This window comes from Amphiura filiformis, chromosome 3 (genome assembly GCF_039555335.1).
Source record: "Amphiura filiformis chromosome 3, Afil_fr2py, whole genome shotgun sequence".
In the NCBI taxonomy this organism is placed as follows: Eukaryota; Metazoa; Echinodermata; class Ophiuroidea; order Amphilepidida; family Amphiuridae; genus Amphiura; species Amphiura filiformis.
This window is the reverse complement of record NC_092630.1, coordinates 75033958-75053351: the sequence shown is the minus strand read 5'-3', so window position 1 is coordinate 75053351 and position 19394 is coordinate 75033958. Positions and strand designations below refer to the sequence as shown.

The 19394-nt window shown below is 36.3% G+C and overlaps 2 protein-coding genes across 4 annotated transcripts in view; both read right to left on the bottom strand.

Annotated features, from left to right (window-relative positions):
* The window catches only part of LOC140147499 (cGMP-specific 3',5'-cyclic phosphodiesterase-like), a 37199-nt gene extending 34569 nt beyond the window's left edge, over positions 1–2630 (bottom strand). Inside the window, exons 1-2 of the mRNA XM_072169279.1 lie at positions 2553–2630; positions 1632–1778 (exon numbers count right to left, since the gene is read on the bottom strand). Coding sequence (XP_072025380.1) covers positions 1632–1778; positions 2553–2630 — 225 coding nt within the window. The remainder of the gene's footprint in view (positions 1–1631; positions 1779–2552) is intronic.
* Positions 1664–19394, bottom strand: part of LOC140149117 (cGMP-specific 3',5'-cyclic phosphodiesterase-like) — a 132690-nt gene continuing 114959 nt past the window's right edge. For all 3 annotated transcript variants that reach the window (XM_072171290.1, XM_072171288.1, XM_072171291.1), the window contains 4 exons: positions 19266–19329; positions 17457–17662; positions 2553–2696; positions 1664–1778 (listed from right to left, as the gene is read on the bottom strand). In XM_072171290.1, the coding sequence (XP_072027391.1) occupies positions 2636–2696; positions 17457–17662; positions 19266–19329 (331 nt within the window). In that variant the 3' untranslated portion in view covers positions 1664–1778; positions 2553–2635. The remainder of the gene's footprint in view (positions 1779–2552; positions 2697–17456; positions 17663–19265; positions 19330–19394) is intronic.

Sequence of the window (19394 nt, the reverse complement as noted above, 5' to 3'; positions counted from 1 at the left end):
GGTCAACTTTCTAGACTTCCTGTCTACTGGCAGTAATGGCTACTACCCAGTGCTAACATCAATGAATTGTTTAATTCGAATTAATCAATTCTATATTATAGACTGTTAAATAATGTTAAAACCAAATTACAAACACCACTTGTTTCTACTGACTTGCAATGATTATCAAAGGTGGTGCATCTGTTGTGCACGATACGGCCATACAGATCACTGCCTTTGATCATGAATTTTGAATATTGATTTGATTATGTGTCAGTTAAAAATCAAAAGTGACTTTTTGACATATGCAAATCATCAAAGAATAAAACCAACAAACAGATAAATAAAGTGATTGTTTGCCCCTAATGACATTTGTATCGATGACTCTCTTTTTTATTTGATTGACATTTAACGAAAAGAATACAAAATGTCCATAATTGGACAGATTTCAAAGAAATGCAAGGACACTTGAACTAATTATGGCATTTGGATGAATTGCATAAAAGAAATTTCAACAAATGCATCCAATGTCATGATTGCTATGGGCAAAATATTTAATTTGTGATCATGAGAGGATGTACCTTCTGCGTACTGTTGCGGCAGCATACTTTTTGTGAAACAACACAACCGCGTGACCAAAGACTGTGATTGGTAAATTCTCAAATGATGCGCTCCCACCGTAAGCGTGTGGCTTTGCATAGTATGCTCAACGCAGATATCTGTATGTACCAAAGTTGGCTCTCATGATTGAGAATTAGATATTTTGCCTATAGTACGTAAAGGTAAAGGATCTAAGCAATTTTGAAAGATTTATCAAAATAAACTATTATTTTGTTTGTAATGGTTAAGTGTTACAAGAAAAATACACATCCCTTGCTACCCATAGTTTTCTTTTCATGTATGACACAAAACAAAAATTGTAAATTAACATACAATAAAAGTAATGAAAAACCTTACACCTTGGCAAATAGAGGCGTCAGTTCCCGCTTTCTCATTGCCTGTTGTTTGCTTCTACTAATTCACTTTCTCTGAATATCTCCACAAATTTGTTCTCCTGGAGCACTGCTATTAATGTCCTTCCCTATTCATTGCAGCACATACTGGCTACAGGCTCCAATTAGGATGTCACTTGTATACACCAACCACCTATACTATCATCTTTCCAGGAAATAAGGACAGCTCGTGTATCGAGGTGATGAAATAACAAAACAGGCCAAATTTGGCTATGTTGATCAAATTTCAATCTCAAAAATGCTTGTATAAGGGTATAGATTATATGTGTGATCGATATGCTTTAGTGCAATGACACCCAGTACAAATATCACTGCTGCTGCAATAGCATTCACTTGAGATACTTGGGTATATTATTGCTATCTAAATTTTCAATACAAACAAAATAACACTTGGAGCAAATAGTTTAGTTTTCAACACTGATATGACCTGCCCTACCTTTCTCAATAACCAGTTGCTACTTGTAAGGCATCCCAACAGAGTTCATCATTTTGAAAAGGTCTGCGCTGCTTCTGATAATGAACAGTCTTTTCCAACCAGTTTATGTTTCTTGAGACATGAAAATCCTTAACCCATGTGGACCAAGATTATTTGATGAAGTTGCAGATTAAAAGATACCCTTATATAACATTGAGACTTACCTCATATGGGATATGGTACTCTGTAACCAGATTGCAGTCTAAGAACATCCGTAGTGAAGCCTGGATGGTTTGATCTTCTGATAAATCAAAGTCACTGAACTTGAAGTCATACAGCTTGAAATCGTCACACGTTGGAATTGTGTATCTCTGTACAGAAAAACAGTTTTAGAATTTGCAAATTGGCAACTTAAATTTTCTCAGATTTGGAAAACATTTATGATTTGCTCGCAAGAGTTTTAGAAATGAACTGTAATCGGCATGTTTGAATTCTTATTTATGTATGCAATGCACCTATCACAACCACAACAAAGACAAACAATGATAGCAACAATAAGATGAATTTCAAAATGTGTAAAAAAATGAACCCAAAAATTTTAGCTGATATCAATATCTTCTGCTTCAAATGTTGTCAATGCGGACCATTTCACTTGTCAATGCTAAATTAGCACTACCATACATTTTGATCTTGTGATCTCTTACAAAAGTGTTTTAAAAAAACCTTATTGACACTTTGGTAATACCTCTCCTGTAATTACATAGCCATCACATTATTGCCTAGGAGCTCTCATTCTGTCGGTCACCATGACATCATTCTTCCCATTGGTTGCTTTTGCCGATATTTGGCTGTTCCATCTCGCCCCCTTGGACACAAAGGGGACACTTACCATTGCACTCAATGGGGGAAATCACAAAACATGCCATAAAATAAATACCTCTTGATGAAGCAATTCCAAAAGTTTAATTTCTTATCAGGGAAATCAACTTTAAATAATTACCAAAGACAAGGCAAATTGGTATTTTCTGTGCTGAGAAAATTGACTTGAAATAAAAGGCTCTTTACAAACCAATAGGGATTTTGCGAGGATCTTTGACAGACATGAGAAGTGACAAGTACAATAGATGAAATATCTGCTCACTCACCCTAATTCTATCAACCTCCTCAACTTGTGCTGAGGCATGGTATGAGAGTACCTCCAGTGATACAGCCTGTTTAGCCATAAGTTTCATTGCATCTTCATACATCTGGGTGTTGTGGATACCCAAACCACAGAATATGGCAAATGCCTACAGAAAAGAAGAACACAAATGGAATGTATCAGATTAAACACAGATTATGCATTAGAGTATAAGACAGTGTGATAGTATGCCCAGTAATGGGACCAACTGGTACATTCATTTAGGGGGAATGCCTAGGCATTTGGCTAGTTAGCTTTTAGCTAGTTAAATGTAGCCTGACCATGAAACTACCAACTAGCTAAAAATAGGAAGCCTGCTGAAGTTTTTGGATTTAACTAGCCAACCATTGCCATCATTATGGATATAAAAATTAAGTGGAATTTAGTTACATCTGTTAGGACCACACTTTTGGTCAAGACATATTAAAATAGCACTGAAAATTATACACTCACAAATAATTTACACATTTTAAAACAAAACAAAGGTAATCTGTGTAAAGCATCACAATATGAACTGGATACCAGTACACTTTTGTTGCTTGAGGTACACAGTACTTTATTGCAAATTTATGTAATCTATCCATCACCTTATGATATATCTGTGTCCTGTTATAATACTGCCAGAGTATGGTGATATTGAGAGCTTGTTGAATTGAATACTCAAATCCATAATAATCTTGACCTGACTTGGAATAATGCACTCATGGGTTTTCTCCAAATCAAAACAACAAGCTATACAATTTACATGAGAAGTAAATTTCACAAACATGTAAATAGTATTCATATAATCTCTATTTGTGTTATATGTATTTCAATGTCATCAACAACTAATGACTAACTACTACTTAAAATCAACAGATGATAATAAAATTCCTACTAAATATTAGATGCATCAAAATCAGCTGATGATATATAATAACTTCCCATTATACATTTCTTAAGAAAAATAAGGATCAGACTTATTTATTAGCATAGTTAAAAAACAACAGTACTTTGTAAATCAGGTAAGTTGAATGTCATTCAATAATCTTTAGCCCTAATGCTACTAAACCAAACAAAACCATACAGCAGGAAGTGCCTGCAAGACTGTGCATCCCACTTGACCCAATTGTGCAATCAGGCCAAACTATTGTAGGCACGGAATCGTGGCCGGGCGGGCGACGCTCACATGTGTGGCTGTTGTTCTGCTGGTTGGCACCCGAGGGGTAGGTGGGTCAAATCCCAGGCGGGGAAAACCACCTTTCTCTTCACCTACTTTCTTCCTTCCTTCTTTCCTTCCACTTGGGCAAAAAGCAGTTTGGGAGTTGGGGTTAGGCAACTGAACACTGGCAATACCATAGACCCTCCCTCGGGTCCATGGAGAACGACTGGTCAGGCCCGTAGCCAGGGGGGTTCGAGGGGTTCGATCGAACCCCCTAAAATTTTGACACAAAAAAGGAGAACATGGGAAATGTGGTTGAAATGGCCATTTTAGCACAAAAATTGTTATTTTTCTCGCGCTTCGCGCGGATTTTCCTATTAATTTCAGGCTCAGATTTATAGCGGGACGATTTGAAAAATCCCCCGACGCCCAGTTTATGTAGGCCTATGACTTATTAAATTTAATGCTATAAATACAACAGAGTCATTATTTGCCTCTTTGTCTCATCTAGATTTGAAGATTTTTTAAACATTATTTGGTGTGCAAAAAAACGATAACCGAGAAAGCTTAGTTCCCGGGGCTTAGTTCAGAGATGAAGGGAGTGATCAGTGATATAACATAGGAAAATAAGGTAGGCCTAATTGATAATATTTGTGATGAAATAACGCACCTGATTAGCAATTTTTCTTGTTTTTATCGAGCTAATTTGCCTCTTTGCTATACATAATATATCCATTTATTCCTGATAATAATGTAAAAATAATGCACCAAATGCCTTCAATTGGGACTTCATTTTTCAAAATTCTTCCAATTCTGGGGGCACATCCCCTCAGACACCCCCCCGCGCCTGATTTGCAACTTTTTCTTGTTTTAATCGCACTAATTTGCGTCTTTGCTGTAATATATTGAACCAATATGTTGATAATAATGTACAAATGGTGCACCATGTATGCCTTCTATTGGGACTACATTTTTCAGCTCAGACACCCCTATGCCTGATTTGCAACTTTTTCTTGTTTTAACCGTGCTAATTTGCCTCTTTGCAATAATAAATTGAAACCATATTATTTCTGATAATGATGTAAAAATTGTGCACCAAATGCCTTCAATTGGGACTTCATTTTTCAAAATTCTCCCATTTCTGAGGGGGGAACATCCCCTCAGACACCCCCCGCGCCATGATTCAGCTGGCGCAATGCTGCCACTGTGCCATTACTCATCAATTACACTTAACAGAAATCGGCAAAAACGAACCACCTAACTCGGAGGGCTGGCTACGGGCCTGCTGGTAATGTAGATTACATAGCATTAAAAATCAACCCAATACATGGACCCTCCCAGTCTGTAAGCAATTTGCCTACCAGCTCCCACAAAATGCTGGGAGTTCACTTTTACGGATTTGGAGTCACGCAATCTTTCTATATACCACGTCCATGTTTTCACTACATTAACGTTTGTGTAAGCGACTGAAACAACGATATTGTATCCGACCAATCAACGCAGCTTGGCAGCACGGGATATTTGAAAAGGCTTCCTAGCTAAATAATGTGCAAACATTTGCAAACCGCCGCGATAATATACATAATATGGACAATAGGCCTAAGTCCAAGTCAGTGGTTGCCTTTTATTATTGCGCTGCATACCATGGGTCTATCAGGCAGCGTGCCACTTGAGCTCAATACCTCTCAGTTGTTGACAAGTGTCCCATTCCGATCTTGCGTCATATCCCGCGGCATAGCTTTGTGCTACCATATTTGAATTGAAACTGGGGCAGGGCTTTCGTAATTGACATCGGAAACAACGTGCTTCGTTGAACGAATATTTGGAAGGGAGATCTCTAACAGATTGGACCAGTCTCGGAATCAGCGCTCAATGGACTTTCGCGTTCACTTATAATACGAGTATATTTCTACATTTTGCTTATGTATATTGATGCATGATTTGTGGATGAAGAGGAATGGGTTTTTGGCATTGAAGAAAATAAGGGAGGGGGGGTTACAGGACTTTGGCATTTTTTTCATAGGGCATTATGTAATTATTTATTGTTACATTATCCAGAGATGGAACCGAACCGAGACTGGGGGCCAGTCTAGCAATACCAGAGCACTAAAGGTCCATGACAACGACAAATACTTTGGTCAGCACCATGAGAACAGAAAACGAAAGAAAGAATGCAAATCAGGATTGTTAGTTTCTGATCCTTTAAATCATTAATATGCAAATTTAATCACATACCAATTCTTTTAGTTGTCCTACCTGACTATGAAAAAGGACAACACATTATTGTTTTTCTTGTTCTAGTAATGTCTTAAATTTAATTTAAACTAAATTAATTATTATACTAGTTGAGTATCACAAAGAGGGGTAAGTCTTACAGTATAGCACTATTCATTGTCTCAATGATGTGTCAAAAATGTGTCATTTTGTTGAGCAAAATCAGTCTTCATTTTTCATTTCTTATTCATTTTTATTTACCAAGCTACAATTATATGCTGAAATTCAAATCCAAAATTAGACCCTGATGGCTCCTGTGATATGAATACTTGTATGATGCAGAAAAAACACAAATGACAAAGTACCACATCTCAAATCAAATCCACTCATTTGGCATGCATGATCAATCCTGTCACATTTTATGATATTGTAGAACATGAAGCAGTATACGTAGAGGTTGTCAAACATAATTTGATTACCAAGAAGATTCAACTAATTTGCTTTTCTTTCCATGTGGACCAGCAAGGTAAAACTATAATAGCTCTTTCAAACCTGACTTGAGAAATTTGCTTTAGCCTGGTCCCATCAGGACTCAAGGACATTTACATGGAATGTTCACAAACAACAATCTTTTTAAAGCCAAACTAATAAAAACAAATCACAAACATGCCATTTGCATAAACTTGAAATATGTTCTTATTCATCAAGTAGTAAACTGAAATTTTGGAAATAAATCTCACTTTTAGCAACTAATTCCAGAAGCAAAATCCCGAAGTTGCAAAAACTAAGTTCCAGTATTAGATTTATTTTAAAAAAACACTTGCATCTTCAGTAGTACTACTAAATAAGAGTGTGTGTAGGTAACCTTAATGTAATGAGATACAATGCTGATCCAGGTGGATCAGGAAGAATATACAAAAACAAATGATGCTAAATAACAAACCATAGGGTCTGTGAACAAACAATGCCATCTACAACAACAAATAAACCCATGGGATCCCAGACAACCACGCCAAATGTCCCTAGAGTATTTCTAGGCTATATATACTTTTTAACATCCTCCTGAATTCAATTCAGTAAGAGGTAAGAGTCCTATGTTAGATATCACAGTATGCTAATTACAGTTTGCGAAATGCAGTTTACTTCACCGTCTTTAAATAAATTTGTTTTCATTACACAATGATCATGACAATAACAAAAAATGTCAAATTTGAATACAATAAACTAAGGCCCTTCATCGTGTTCAACCCGCACGTTCTGAGATTCTGTCGAGCTCGTTAGAAATCCAATCACGACCAAAGCTATTCTTGGTTTGACTTGTAATAGGCGAAAATTATTCGTTTTTTATTACTGCACGCATCAATAATGTCCCAAGTTACACTTGCATAAATTTTAAAAAGCATGCATCAGTCATGCATTCTGGCGATGTGCACCTTAATAGCATAGGTGCTGTACCAATTACATCACGGTATGTCATTTTACATAAATCCATGATGTTATTGAGTCTTACCTATTATAAGATGAACTAAGTATAATAAAATATCATGGAAGGCACTGCCAAATAAGAACTGCCAAATAAGTACTAAATAGCATATGTAACCCTAATGCAATCAGATATAAGGTACGTAGACCCAGGTGGATCAGGAAGAAAAAGAGATAAATACCCAAAGAAAATGATGCTTAATAAGAAACAAAGCCTTTTACAAGTACTTGTGGGAAATGAGCTTGGCCAAATAAGCCTGTGGAATTGTAGACAAAAGCTGTCACAAGCACACATGTCACTACAGTGTCTCTAGGCTATTTTCTTACCATTATCTAACTCAATTCTATTTGACGTCAATTCCTGGGCTATTGTCAAGTTCAAGATGGCATTATACTAGTCCATATTGAGACAATCACTACTTGGTCTTACACTCGTCTCAATTACTAACTCTACGTGAATGACAAGATGTATAAATTTCATAATTGTATTTAGACCAGAGGAGAAAACCCACAATTTAATATGCTAAATTCAAAATGGAAGGCTAAAAATTTATAAGCATTTATTTTTAGAATGAAGGGAAGTGAAGAAAATTATCCAAAGTACGGTATGTCAATGGACTTTACTTAAAAGGTTTCATTTTTATAAAGTGATCCAACATAATCAAATTGGTATTAATATTTCTTATTCACGGTCAAGGTCTGTTTCTACAATCTAATATCATTGGATTTATTTTTCCTTTTCTTTCTGCTTCATTCTTTCTACAGTCTTCATACTTACCTTGTTTACAATTTCTTTCTTCTCAATTTTAAGGTATTTTCTAAGAGCATATAACATCCATCACTAAAGGGGATGTGATGACTTAAAATATGTGATTTGAAGGATATTTTGCATACTCTCATAATCTATAAATGATGACATTGGCAATGCAATAATTGCATCAATAATATGAATCTGCATATAATGCTATCTACGCCAGTGCTGATTGGCAAAGGATGCTCAACCTTTATTGACATATATATGGAGTAACTATTAAGACAATTGAAAGTCAGTGGAATGCAAGAGGCATTCAATTATCTGTTGGTACAAGGCTGCTGATTGCATCCCTGTGTGACAAATTGCAACCACCTCAGCTATATTGGGCTATTCCAGCTAAAATATATACGCCCTATGGTAGACTTCACCTTAAATGTGAATTTCAAATGGGGTTACCTGAATGGGAAATCCCATTTGGAAATTCACACCTACTGTGTGGAAGATTAAGATCATGTCTTCCATAGGGATGTATAGATTAAAGCACATAAAGCATACCTTAAAGACAAAACTAATAAATTATTATACATTACTGAACATATTCATCAAGACTGTTATTGAAAATAAAGACACAATTCATAGTTTTAGTCCAATTTCTTTTTCAGCACTGATATTGTTGTGATGACCTTCTATTTACTACTCATTGCTCAGCAAACACCGTTGCCAGTTGGTTTCTTCTTCAGAATACCGTCAAACACATGCGTTAGATTGTAAATGAGTGGTAAACACAATCAGAAAAAGAAATCCGACAGATTTTGAAACGTCCACAGTAAGTGCTGTTTTACTGGACTAGAACTATGAATTTTGCATTTATTGTAATTAATTATACACTACTCCAAGAAATTAGAGGAACAAGGTTATGTAATAACTTTAACTGGGTATTGCATCAACAGAAAGCATCAAGGACATGTCATTTGTATACCAGGTGTAGCCTATTGTAATCTTAGCAATACTGGACAGTCAAATAGACAAAGGGATAGGCATCCTAGACTGCTGCCCTCTGTTGAAATATGTATCCTAGGTCTAGACAATAGGCGGATTAGTTAACAGGTTTACAATATTAAAATTATATTCAGAATATACAATATATTCTGTAGTAAATCGATCAAACGAAGGTGATTGTTCAGGTATTATATGCTTGTAAAAATTAAACTGTCTGACCAGCTAGTATTCTCCTCCGCCGTCAGTGTGATTCCAGACACTCCACGTACCGTGTTGCAAAGGTGGAGGAGACTAAAAGCTGTATTGACGAACACGCATGCGTTAAAAAATATGTAGTCTAAGTCGAACAATAGCGTGACGTAGTTTCCGGCATTGTTCCTATGCACTTTCACCCTCCTGGTCAAATGTGAAATCATGCATGTCTTCAAGGACTTACGGCCTTGGACATCCATGTGTTCACTCAAAGCACTGATTTTGTGTAAAGCAGACTCCATAAGCTTTTCTCAGATTTCTTCATTCCAACATCTTAATCCAATTTCTACTGGTACCGCTCAGTCTTCTGAGCATGTGGGATGTTGTTAATGGCGAATTGACCGAGGTTGAGGTTGCTAGGGTTGTCCAGATGCTTGCAGAAGGTCACACACAGCGTTATGCAGCTGAGCAGCTTGGGGTATCCCCAGTGTCATTAATCGTGCATATCATCGCTACCTGGAAGATGGTCTGTATGGCAGAAGACCAGGCCAAGGCCGCAGACGTATCACAACCCCCAGGCAAGACCGTTATCTCCAGTTGTTTGCTCGTTGGAACCGCCAGAGTACAGCAAGATCCATAAATATGGACTTCCGCAGAGGGGCTGGTGTGCGTATGAGCAATGAAACAGTAAGGAGTCGTTTGCATGAAGACGGAATGAACGCTAGAAGACCTGCAACAGGTCCCATTTTGATCCCACGGCACCGCAGAGCCAGATTGGACTTTGCCAGAAATCACCAACATTGGCAAGATGGTGATTGGACCCCTGTACTGTTCATAAATGAGAGCAGATTCACTGTTTCCACCAATGATAGGCGTGTGAGGGTATGGAGACGTCAAGGAGAACGATATGCTAACTGTAACATTGTTGAAGTTGATCATTTTGGAGGTGGGTCCGTCATGGTCTGGGCAGGGATCTTTTTGAACGGACGTACGGACCTTATTGTGATAGACAGAGGCTCACTGACGGGTGTAAGATACAGAGATGATGTACTGAGACCTGTTGTTGTCCCCATTGCTCGTGCAATTGGTCAAAATTTCATTCTTATGCAGGAGAACGCCTGTCCACATATCGCTTGTGTTGTGATGAACTTCCTGGACAATGAGGGAATTGAGACTCTGGACTGGCCTGCAAGGTCACCTGACCTGAATCCAATAGAACATGCTTGGGACATGCTTGGTAGACGGGTAAGACAACGGCAACAAGTTCCAGACAATGTCCAGTCAATAAGAGATGCTCTGATTGAAGAGTGGATGAACATTCCTCAGGACTCTCTCCGCACCCTGATCCAGAGCATGCCTCGACGTTGTGAAGAGTGTACAGCAGCCCGAGGAGGTCATACCCATTACTAGGCACCATTTAAGAATGATTTGTGGAGATTTTGATTTTGAAGTTTGGAGAACCTTTTGTAAGCAAAAATCAAAATGTTTAAAAAAGCTAAATTTCCACTTTGGAAAACAAAGATTTTTGGGGACATGTCAAAAATGGTATAATTTGTATAGTTTTCAGTAATTCACCACTATTGATTCTGGTATTCACCATAAATTCACTATAAGACAACAGCTGATGGAAAATATGCAAATCATGTACAACATAGTGCTGCAAATCACAGTTAACCACAAATACACCCCACAAGCCTGGATGCATACTAATAACCAATCAAGCTTACACATGTACTAAGATGAAAGAGGCAAGATTGCACTGATGACATCAAACTTGTGATACAATACAAGAAGCAAGATTTTAGCAATGACATCTTAAATGTGCCGCAAGGAGGGAGGGAGCATTTTACTGATGACATCCCAGCACTGCTGTCATCCTACCTTGTTGCATAGCATTAAAGCTGTCATTATCCTTGCTTTCAATTTCAATGTGCCTTCTGGATAAGAGGTAATGTCACCTCACATGCTGTCATTTCCAACCTCAAATGCTCCCATAAATTGCTTGCTCTACTTGGGAGATAATGGCAAGGGGGTGATGCACACTGCATAATGAGTGCAATGTTTCTGCCGTATATTACCCAATCTGTTTGATGAGAAATTAGTAAATTCCAACCACCAAAAGAGATAAATAAAATAAAATCCTAAGGAAAGTACCCCCTAAATGTCAATGACACAATAGATGATAAAAACATCTGTAGAAAAAGATTAACTTGATGTTTCCCTACCAACCACTATATAACACACTGATTCATGAATGGCGTTCAATTAGATGCACTGAGTGAGTGCTTCACATCTGCTAAAATTGGAAAAGTACTTCAAGTATTGTAAGGTTCAAGTATTTTCAGATCCTAACTTTGCAATGATCCTTTCAACTGCTGCAAATAACATTGGTAACACAATGCCTTTTACCTAGATGACAGGATTCTAGACTTGTTTTATGTTGCTATTTTCAGATTAGTTTTTGTCTACTTGTCTGTTTCTTCCTGAGCATTAGAAAGCAGTCAACCAACAAATAGACAAGATTTGTAATTGTCACTGATCAGGTGCCTGGAGAGGAAATCCTGTCAATGCAATATGTCTTGCATGTATTGAATACAGGAGACATTTCTGGGCCAGTCCATTTCATCTAGCTCGTCATAATAGTTAGCTGGCTAGCCAACCCCAGCCAGCCAGCCAGCCAGGAAGGTAGAGATCATCACATTGTTAACCATTTTACCACAGGTGTTGAGTTGACACATATGACAGGCTTAAACTTATGCAAAAGATCAAAAACATCTGAATTTCAAATTTTCTTGACCATAATTGAATTTAAGGTAAAATGCCAACTTCACATGTGTAAAATCATAACTAGTTTAAGCATAGATAGCCATTGTTATTTTTAAAGCATCGAGATGATGAACCCTATTGTAGCATTCCATACATTAACTAGTCTGGTAGAATTAGGGGAAACCCATGCTAATGCTATCACACATGAGCTCCTTCCAGGGCGGGTACATCAAATATGCTTTAATCATTTTTTTTTCATTCACTTTTAAAAAAGAGTCATTTCATGATTCATACAGAAATATTATTTGGAATGATTTCGAACCAAACTCCTAGCCTTAACAAACCATAAATTTAAGCTTAGTCCTAGCGCCATTCGAAGCTCTATATACATGTAACCAGAATCTGCACCATAATCCTAACAAAATGCTACCATTTACCTAATCCTACCCCTAATCATCACAACCCTAATTCTAAACACCACCATACATCTGTACAAGGTTGCAAAATGGTATTTCACACTTATGTCACTTTATGACTAATCTTTATTCATTTATTTGTAAAAGCACATGGATTTGTTTTAAGTTTCTTGAAATACAGTGACTAATTTATATTAAAAAATGAGTGTTATCCCTGGGATTTGGAATGAATTATTTGCTGTTCAAATATACCCAAGTTAAATTTTAATTAGCTTACTTAATGATCTGTGCATTGCGGCAGTATTCAATCCAGGATTCAATCTACCACTTTCATTGGCAATGTCATGCCCTGTTTGAAATGGTTATGCTCTGGTTGTTTTAATAATAAAATGACACTTATTAAGCGCTTTATCAAACAGGTCAAAGCGCTGTACAAGAAAAAACTTAATGATACTAAGCACTTAAAGCCTTAATGTACGATCTTTTTAAATTTTAGATTTTTCTTTTTTTCTTCCAAAATGATAAAAGAGTTAATAATATGCAATCATTATGAAAGTTCCAAATACAGTTGGACGTGAAAAACATTTGAAATTTGCAAAGAAACAACATCATAAACGTTCACCTCTATCACTCGAAATATCTCGCACTTTTTGGATTAGGACAGCGAGTGCGGCCTCAGAGTTAGTCTCCTAAGCAACCAGTTTGCTCCCTTCACATGTGTGGAGGGAGCGTAACCAAACTGGCTTCGATTTGCGATCTTTCCGAACGAAATATTATCATAATCTGAAAAATTATGATAATATGTCGGACCAACAGAAAATCATCCCGTTTTACTACAAATAGGACAAATTTGGCAGTTTGCTCATAGATTTAAGTTGGAACATGTGTAAGTATTACAAATATGCCAAAAAAAATCGGTTTTGAAAACAGATCGTACACTAAGGCTTTAATTATAAGAGATAATACAAAAGTTGTATCATATGAAAAATGTTAACAAAATTTAAATAATATGATCTTGAAAGACAGTTAATATTGACAAAGTATATATTAAGGTATATTTTCCATATTTTGCTGAGCTAAGTTTTATGGATCATTAAGTTCTCTTACGGTTTGACAATTTTAGGTACAAATACAAACAGTTGTTAATGCTTGACAGATGTTTAAGATGGCAAATTGGGCTATCTCAGATGAAATCCATATACACTTCCTCCTGTTGAAGACATCACCTTAATCTCCCATATATGTGTAGTTTTCAAATGGAGTCACCCATTCAGGTAACCCCATTTGAAATTCACACTCCCTGTGTGGAAGATGAAAATCATGTCTTCCATAGGGGTGGTATGATTTCAACTGGAATATTCAAATTTTTAGTTGAGTTCCTTGAACAGGTTGCAATGAAGACAATTTGAATGTTAAAATGACAATATGGCTCTTAAATTCACAATATATTTACATAGACAGAAAGAGGGATACTTTATAGGAAGTAACCATATAAATGTACAGACAAGGTAAAGCTTAATCGGATAAAAATCCCATTTGAATTCTGAAAGATATAGCATTTACAAGTTGCCAAAGGCAAGAAAATTATACAGTCCCTGAAACAGACTTTCAATAATATAACTTAATAATTTAAGAAACAATTGCAAGCTCATCAAATAAATCAATCTTCAAGATTGATGAAAATGGCTGACATAGCCCTGCATTAGAGCTTACATTATGCAGAGTAAGCACACCATTGGAGATGGAGAGCTATCCAACATTACTATCTATGTAAGATTATGTGTCTTCTTAATGTTCTTTGATACCCTTAGGAAATATATCTATGTTGCTTAGACTTGATTGGAGACGATACAGAGAAAATAGATAACTGTATAGCCTACAGAATTTTCCCTGCTTCAAATATGTCTTCAGTGAGTAAAGAGTAAGCATTTGCAAATAATTTGCCAGGAATTAGGTATTTCTGGAGGCAAAAATTAACAGTCACTTGAGTCGAATGCAAAATTGGATTTTCACGCTGCAATCCATTTGGGAATTTGGGTTTCTGAAAATGTACTCTCAAATCTGTTATCAGGGAAATCCCAAATGTGATAAAAATCAATTTAACCTAAAATGATGCGAGGCAAAAGTGAGGCAGGCAGACCGAGAACTAGAAATAACCAAATCATGTGAGTAGAAAACCGGTCGTTTTTTTTGCTAGCGACTGTTTTGATGCTGCGTCAGTCATTTTGATTGATGAGGTTGGTGATAGAAATCAACAAAGTTACCAAAGCTACTTCCATCAGGTGTAAAAGGAAAAAGGATCATATTCTGATCAGCAGTTTAATTGTTAATTGGCTGTTTTGGTTCACATGACAAAACTGAGATTGTGGAAGATAGTGCAAATTTATTTAAGGGCCCAATGTACTAATTTCTTTCTTTTTTTAATTAAAATTTATTAAATTGCTTCTTGCAAATTACAAACTGTGGTGATTAAGCTCTGAAAGTGTCTCCAATTTCATATCATGGCTATTGCTATTAGCAAAACTTGTTACTGTTGTTTCTTCCAAAGAAGATCCTTCATGATCTTAGTGAAAAGTCTCCAAAAACCTGTTAATATAAACTTAAACAGTAACTAAACATAGCACAGGTACCTAAATTGGAACACAATCTCTTCCCATGTTTACTATAACCAGCATACACCTTGCTATTAGTTAATATTGTGACCACAGCATGGTATCCTGGTAGAAGATGACATTTGTTTTTTCTGAGATGACCTGTAAACATGGTAGGGAGGCATGTCAATATTGACATCACCTCTATTGGTATGATCCAGCCACCCAATTCATCATCCCAACACCTCTGTGTCTATTGATAAAGCAATCCAATGAATGACCCAGATTACCGGTTCGTCAGCAGTCAGTATTTAATAGCCATTACAAAATGGAATCAATATCACTTTTTTCACCTTCTGACCCATTTTCCCTTATACCCAAAAGCGAGGAGAAAAAGACAGAGAGAATAGAGGGCTAATTAGAATAGGTAGTTTTCAAGGTGCTTTCAACTACTCTTATCAGGTTCACATTGATATTGTTAGAAGATACAATGAATGAAACTAGATGATAGGTCAGCACATATCAGGTGTCTTATATTAACTACTTTTTCACAGGGAGGGATCCTAAATCTGTCAATAGCTGCATCGCTTAACTGATTTTAATTCTTAAACACAAAAGTAGTTTTAACAAATTATTAAAATTAGGTGTCTGCATATGAAGACATTATTACATATTTCAATATAATTAGTATTCTGATAATTCTAATGAAAAGAGGTAATTTGGGACATTATTGAGATTCAATTGCAGAACTAATTAGACTACTTGAATACTTTCAAACATGTATCTTGATACCTGCATAGTGTATTGCATTGCTATCTTCGATTGGGTGAATTGTGGCATTAACTTTTAAAACACTCTAAAGTAGCTATAATCTTTCATCAGTTAAATTGTGGCAGCAAGTATAAAGGCCATCTTAGATTACAGGGATAGTACAAAAATCTTGAGTAGCTACCGATTTAAGGTATGAAAGGAATCGAATGTGCCTTCCTCCTATCTGTACATTGCTCCTTAACCCTAACATCACCGGGAGCTAATAAATACTACAGTCAGGGTGGGGCAGGCAACACATAGGGTCCTCAGATTAAACAACCCTCAAGTTGTTAGGGTTAAAATGCATTACATACCAAAATTCCAAAACTTGCAAATTGATCATACCCAACTAAAACAAACCAGTAACAACCAAAAGTGTGGCGCTTTTTAGGCTTCAATCCTATAAATGTATTTGATGGGCAACAGAATCCTATCCCTTCCCTCCCTAGTCTGATCTGAACATCCCCAGATGTTAATATTCCAAAGTTTGCTGACCTTCTCATCCTCTGATGTCAAAACATTCCCTTTTCACCATTATTACACTGGTAATTGCTGTAAGTGCAGATAAATTCCTCATTTTGAACACGAACATTTAGAACAACAGAGTGCCATTATTACATCCCTAGATAATATTATCTGGAATAGCTTAGATCATCATACCTCATTAATGATCCATTTTCATCTTATTATGACCTTTAACAAATTTTCTCTTGAATCTCCTGATGGTACTAAATATAACCTTGTAACCTGCAGAAATATATTCTCTACATCTTTCCTCATCCCAGCTGAATTTATCTTGACATGGCTGGGATGAAGGATGATCGATGGATCCACTCCTTGCGTCTGTGTTCCCATAGCAACATAAAGGGAACAAGTGTTGGGCAAACTTTTTGCGGATAAACATCGCCTGAGTTTGGGGAGAGCAATGAGACCAGCTGATCAAAGAAGGTGTGAAACAGTAGACACAGCACCTGCATTGCAAATACACTATCCAGGGGCTAAGATTTGTCACAAAAATTGGGCATAAGGATAGATGTTGAAAACAAAAATTTGGCTGTTTGGCTGATGCACTTTTTCTTGCACAAATAATTGATAGCCTTGAACTAAGTGGGATGAATGGATTTGCTAATGGATAGTCTGCTTGGCATCTGCTCACACGGCAATCTTTCCATTACTTCACAGAAAAAAAACATGAGACTACATCGATAACAAGTCTCACATAATCTTTCTATATACATTTCTTAAATTCCTGTACCAATGATGCACAGTTATTGGTAGGAATTTGAAGCATTTTATCTTAAAGATTTGCATTCTGCAATGACAGGTGCATATTTAATTCAGGGATCATATCTTAGTTTAAATGGTAGTATGGCAGAATTTAAAATTATGATCAATCAATCTATAAACCAATCAATATATCAATCAATCAAATCAATCAATTGATCAATCAATTGACTAATCAATTGAGCAATCAATTGATCAATCAATTTAAATATTTACTTACCTCAAAGAGTTTTTCATCCTGTTCTGTGAAATCTTCCCCAACTGATGTTTTATTGCAGAACTTATTAAGCATCTGAGCCACACCAATAATCTTATGTTCACTGTTGTATATAGGCTGGCACATAACGGACGGATCTTGAATTCTTTGTCAATGTCATACACAGGTTTAAATCTTGTTTGGGCATCAAATTCTGAGATATTGATAGTCTGTGAGGTATTAAAAACAACATGATATGTGTGTGGTTAAGCTTTTTGTTTTTCATTTCTCTATCGATACAAAATAATCACAAAGATTATCTGTAGCAAAGAGTGAAACAGAATGAAGAAACTATTTTGTATTTTTTTAAAATTTATTCCTTAATTTTGCATTATATTTACAAACATACATTTGGATATGAGCAGCCGGTATACAATACGATACTTGTTTACAACTTCACATCTTCTGTTGCGCGTACTGCTAGTGTGTGCGAGTATACGCATAAAATGCGATACATACGTGCACCCTACAAGTTACGCATTATCAACACTCATGATAATGTTGGGTCGTCTACAGCCTGAAAGACGACACCCAAAATCATGTGATTGTCCAATCAGATTATGTGTCTACGAACTAGACCACTCCCACTGACTAATAATGTCTCTTTGGCTCATTCTAATGACTGCCATCAGAGTTACATGAAACATTAAACATTAAACCATGAAATACATAAGCCAGCAAATCTCTCAAATCAACACGGCACAATAATTCTGGAAGTGAATTGACTGTGAAATGCAGTTCAGATTGAGTGTGAAAGGTTCAAAATTAACCTTAAAGCTCACACTGATGCCAGTATCTCAAGGATGGGAGTGTCAAGGATCATCACATCCAGCTTTTACATAACCCTAGATAAAATAATTATCCACATCTGGTATACCAATTATTACTAATCAAGTTCAAAACAAGTAGCTAACCGTGCTAAATCTTTCATTTAAATTGTTCTCTATTTATAACACATTCCTATCACATCTAGGATATGTCTCCTGCTGCTGATCCTGGGAAATTACTTGTAATTGAGATTTACTCTGAATGTCAGGAGTAGCTATATAAATATCTCACACTTTTTTGTCCCATTCAAATTGGCTTGACATTTTTTTACCTGTATGCAGTAGCAGTAACTTAATATACGTCACCTAGTCAAGCTACAACTCAGTAACGTTAATGAAGTGAGACACATGAGGATATCATACAGTGCTTCTCAAGCAAGGTATTTATTTCATTCCAATACATTAACAGAGTGCAATGATTACCATCAGGTAGTGCATATCATTTTGAACATATCAACACAAAGACAGCATTTTTCCTGATATTGATCTTGGTAGTTGTCATAAACAAAATCATAGATACACTGATTTTGACATATGATACTTAAAAATAGACTTGTTACTGCTAATGGGCATTCAAAATTCAAAATATAACTGTCAAATTTCTTTACTTATGAGCGATTTGTTATAATTGTATTGAATATATGTTCAAACAGGTAATGTATCTATCCTCTGTTGTGGAATGCTTAAAAACAAAAAAGACAAAAATGGAGTATGAAGTTCAATCTTGGATGCAAAAAAGAAAAAACCCAAAGGTATAAACTTGCAATGGTGGATATAGATTGGCAGGCATCTTCTCATTTGTGATCAATCTAAGCCAGCCTTTAGTGGTGAGTGGCAAGTGTATCGACCATTATGACAAAACTGTTATTTTTCTTGTATTATATTTCACCCCTCACCTCTGTGTACTAAGTATCCCATTACTTTCTTTACATAACACTATTCTTACCTCTCCTGTAGCTGCTACATACTTGGCCATATCACTATTTACAGACCGGTGCAAGATTTCAAACCTGAAAATTAACAAAAGAGTAACAGAAATACATGTAAGTCATAAATTAATGCAACGGTGCAACTG